At 42.6% G+C, this 4,788-nt stretch overlaps 1 protein-coding gene across 1 annotated transcript; it reads left to right on the forward strand.

The window, feature by feature from the left end:
• Positions 1-269: 269 nt before the first annotated feature.
• Positions 270-893, forward strand: LOC119659351 (protein CTLA-2-alpha-like). Its single transcript, XM_038067403.1, has 2 exons — positions 270-470; positions 532-893. The coding sequence occupies exons 1-2, from the start codon at positions 372-374 to the stop codon at positions 739-741; spliced, it is 309 nt and encodes a 102-aa protein (XP_037923331.1). The 5' UTR covers positions 270-371; the 3' UTR covers positions 742-893.
• Positions 894-4,788: the final 3,895 nt, after the last annotated feature.

A 4,788-nucleotide genomic window follows, 5' to 3' on the forward strand; every position in this document is an offset into this window, starting at 1 on the left:
TTGTAATTTCAGGTTTCCTCCAAATCTAGTTTGGAGTTATCTGCCTACAGTAGTCATCGTTCATTTCAGATTTTCTTGAGAATCGTTCTCAAGTCTTTACATATAATCTCTGACCCCATATAAGACTATGTGTCATACAAATACTAGCAACTAGAATGTTAGACAAGATACCAAACTCGAACATTAGAAAATGCTTATTATCAAAGATTACAAGTGGGAAAACCCAAGAAGAGGGGTCCGCTTTCTTTATATAAATACAGCCCCACTATTAAGTGTTTTCATTTGGATTGTTCTGAGCAATTCAGTTTGTTGCGGAGAGTTTGACTAAACACATTCTTCCTAGATATTTTCCAACTTTCTTCAGATACAAAATGAAACTCGTTATCTTTTTGGGCCTTTTGGTGGTCGTTCAAATTGTTAGCTCATCGGAGGAATTAGGTTCCTTGGAACAGGAATGGCCCAAATTCAAGGTTTGTTTCTTTGTCCTTTATCATACTCGAAATTTTTTGACGATGCTATCTTTTGTTTCAGACTAAGTTCAACAAGTCATATCCTGATGCTAAGGAGGAGGCCAAGCGAAAGGCAATTTTCGAAGCTACATTGAAGAGAGTTAAGGAGCACAATAAGAAATATGATGCCGGCCAGGAAAGTTATTCGTTGGGAATAAATCATTTTGCTGACTTGGAGGGTCATGAGGTTCCAACTGGACTCTTGATTCCAAAAGGCGAAACGGCATCTTAAGACTAAGGACTTTTCTTGAACGATTGAAAATAAACATGAATTGGAATTTCCGAAAAGCTATTCAGTTTTTCCTATCTCCTATGCAAGTTGGTTAGTCTACATTATAACAAAGTGCAAAGTGGGAAAATATATTTCATTAACTAGATAAACAATTAACACTTTACTGATGTTCTTCCCGAGTTTGTGTCATCTCTTCCTACATATCGTAGGTAATGTGGACTACATCCCTCGCGTAATCCGAAAGCGCCCTCTCAAACAATCTGGCGCCCTATATAGTTTATAGATTCGTATCAATTCATTGCTAGAGAACACAGCAACCGGCAAACATTTTAATCAGCGACCATTTGTGACCTATGGACCTCCCCTGCACCTCCACATCGTTATCAATTTTTAACTGAGATGATAACGAGATAGGGGTGAAAGAGTCGAAATCTATTTTTGTTTCGAATGACTCCGAACCCGCAAATAGCGAGATGATGTTCGACATGTAAAAAAGCGCAAAATGCAGACAAGATAATTAAAAGTGTATACGTATACGTGCATACCAGGGATCAGATCCCGTCAAGCCGATGCATATTAGACATTTGGGCACAAAAACACGTCAACAGGGGTCATGCTTTTCAAAGGTTCTCTACTTTCTAAATAAAAGAAAGTTCTATTCGTCATTCGGCAGATCGTAAAGAATTGTCGAGAAGAAGTTCCTTAGGGAGTTTCTCTATCGAACCCTCGACCAGCCACGGAGATGATTATCACTAAGAAGATCCTCAAGGTCGACTGCATACTAGAAGCAACTTGGAAATGAAAAGAGAATGGACTTTATCGAAATTCATTGGGTTCAGAGACTTTAATGGACACCGCTAAATCTTCACAAACCAACTTCTTCGTTGTTCAGTCAACACTCAAGTTAGTGGTATTTCAAGTTTTCGAATCCCTATTATTTGTACACAGTGTTGACCACGCCCACACCAACATTGATATTATCATCATCAACGGTGCAACAACCGGTATCCAGTCTAGGCCTGCCTTAATAAGGACCTCCAGATATCCTGATTTTGAGCCGAAGTCCACTAATTCGATATCCCTAAAAGCTGTCTGGCGTCCTGACCTAAGCCTATAGACTTTCCGGGTGGGATCATCCTCATCATACGGATTATGTGACCCGCCCACACTATTGAGCCGAATTTTATCCACAACCAGACAGTCATGTTATCGCTCATAGATTTTGTCATTATGTAGGCTACGGAATAGTCCATTCTCATGTAGGGGGCCAAAAATTCTTCGGAAGATTCTTCTCTTGAACGCGGCCAAGAGTTCACAATTTTTCTTGCTAAGAATCCAAGTTTCCGAGGAATGCATGAGGACTGACAAGTTCATTGTCTTGTACAGTAAGAGCTTTGACCCGATGGTGAGACGTTCCGAGCGGAACAGTTTTTGTAAGCTGAAATAGGCTCTGTTGGCTGCAAACGACCATGCTCGAATTTCATCATCGTAGCTATTATCGGTTGTGATTTTCGACCCTAGATAGGAAAAGTTATCAACGGTCTCAAAGTTGTAGTCTCCTACCTTTATTCTTCCCGTTTGACCAGTGCGGTTTAATGTTGTTGGTTGGTTGGTTTTTGGTGCTGACGTTGCCACCATATACTTTGTCTTGCCTTCATTATTGTGCAGCCCAAACTCTCGCGCCGCCTGCTTGATCTGGATGAAGGCAGTTTGTACGTCTCGGGTGGTTCTTCCCATGATGTCGATATCGTCAGCATAGGGCAGTAGTTGAGTTGACTTAAAGAGGATCGTACCTCTCGCATTTCATAGACGATTGTTGATGTCGAATGGTCTTGAGAGTGATCCTGCTGCTTTTATCTCTTTTACCCTGGCTATGCACCACCATTGACAGTCTCCACGAAACAAATAATAACAAGGGGCAGCCGCAGCCGAAGTTTTGTTATAAGCTCGTCATGCTATATCCACATCGGGGTACTCGCAAAGAGACTTTGGCTTTGGATCACTTATTAATTAATAATATTAATTGGAAAAAGGCTTGCACCAGCATATTGGCCATCAGAACTTTCTTTGGTGCAAATTTCAACTCAGACCGCCACCTAATAAGAACAAAATATTGCTGCCGCAGAACAAAAAATGACAGCTATAGGAAAAGCAGAACGCGAATACTTAAAGTGGACAATTTAAGGAACAGACGCCGGGATATACCGCATTCGGGCCTTAACAGAAACAAAGAAGGAAACATTATTAGTAAACCTGACTATGTCAATATTTCAAAGAGTTGCTGAGTTCCACTCCATCGGATACCTCTGCTCAAAATTTCATCCCAAAAACCTACGAAAATGGAGAAGTTCATCCACGGCCACCATCATTAAGTGAGATTGAAGCGGCCCAACACTATCAGAGGAGTTACGTAACTCCTAATGCTGATATGATACCGGCGGATCTATGAAAAAAAAAACGGAGCATAGTTGACAATTCCATACGAGTTCATTGCTATAATATAGACTTCTGAAAGAATGCCTAATGATTGCCATCATCATCAACGGTGCAACCACCGATATCCGGTCTAGGCCTGCCTTGATAAGGAACTCCAGACATCCCGGTTTTGCGCCGAGGTCCACCAATTCGATATCCATAAATAATGTCAATATCGTCAGCGTAGGTCATTTGGGTGGATTTGAAGACGATGGTGCGCGAATCACTTCCTCCAGGGTCAGGTTAAAGAGGACGCATGATAGGACATCCCCTTGTCGTAGACCGTCGAATGGTCTTGAAAGTGATCCTGCTGCTTTTATTTGGCCTCACACATTGGTCAGGGTCAGCCTAGTCAGTCTTATTAGTTTCGTCGGGATATCGAATTCTCTCATGGCCGTGTACAGTTTTACCCTGGCTATGCTATCATAGACGGCTTTAAAGTCGATGAACAGATGGTGCAACTGTTGTCCATATTCCAACAGTTTTTTCATCGCTTGCAGCACAGAGAAAATCTGATCTGTTGCTTATTTGCCTGGAGTGAAGCCTCTTTGGTATGGGCCAATGATGTTCTGGGCGTATGGGGCTACCCGGCCTAGCAGAATAGTGGAGAATATCGCATAGATATTACTCAACAACGTAATACCTCCATAATTACTGCACTGCGTAATATACCCCTTTTTATGTATAAGACAGATAATGCATCATTGCCAGTCATCAGGCATTGATTCGCTGTCCTATACTTTGAACATCAGTTGATGAACCACTTGGTGTAACTGGTCGCCTCCATGTTTAACCAATTCGGCTGTAACTCCCTCCGCTCCTGGCAACTTATGATTTTTATGCCGATGAATTGCACGGGCTGTTTCTTCTATGCCTGGTGGTGGCAGTATTTGTCCGACGTCTTCAGTTGCCGGGCCTCCATCTCGCCGATATTTTCGTTGTTAAGCAATTCATCAAAATACTCAACCCATCGCTCCAATATGCCCATTCTGTTGGAAATCAGATTTCTCTCTTTTTCTCGGCAAGATGAGCATGGAGTTGTATAAGGCTTCATCCTGCTGACTTGTTGGTAAAACTTGCGCGCCTGGTGAGGTTGCTTCCTGTACTTTTCTAGTTCACAGATATATTGGTTCTCCCAGGCTTCCTTTTTCCGTCTGTGAAGTCGATACTCCGCTCGACGCAGTTCGTGATAAGTCTCTGCGCGTGCCCGCGTTCTTTGAGAATGCAACATTACTCGGTATGCGGCATTACTCAGTTCCGTTGCTTACATTCATCGACAAACCAGCCGTTTCCAAGGTGGCAGCGTGCAATCAGCACGTATGTTTGTGAACCACTTTCCGCGCAATCTAGGTACTTCCAACAACCATTTCGTGCGATACTGCTAACTGGATAATCCGCAGTCCGTTATCAGTGGTATCCCTATGTAAGCTATGGGACCCGACGTATCGTCTGAATACGGGCTCCGTTCCTACGTGACTGTTGAAATCCCCAAGAATGATTTGGATATCACACTTGGGACAGGTTTCATGGGTCCGCTCAACTGCCTCGTAGAAGGTATATTTCTCCGACTCT

Source organism: Hermetia illucens, chromosome 1 (genome assembly GCF_905115235.1).
Source record: "Hermetia illucens chromosome 1, iHerIll2.2.curated.20191125, whole genome shotgun sequence".
Taxonomy (NCBI): domain Eukaryota; kingdom Metazoa; phylum Arthropoda; class Insecta; order Diptera; family Stratiomyidae; genus Hermetia; species Hermetia illucens.

Excerpts from the sequence above, each read along its gene's own strand:
- LOC119659351 (XM_038067403.1), top strand. The coding sequence starts at position 372 with ATGAAACTCGTTATCTTTTTGGGCCTTTTGGTGGTCGTTCAAATTGTT. Across the intron at positions 471-531 it reads AGGAATGGCCCAAATTCAAG|ACTAAGTTCAACAAGTCATA; the intron begins GTTTGTTTCTTT and ends CTTTTGTTTCAG.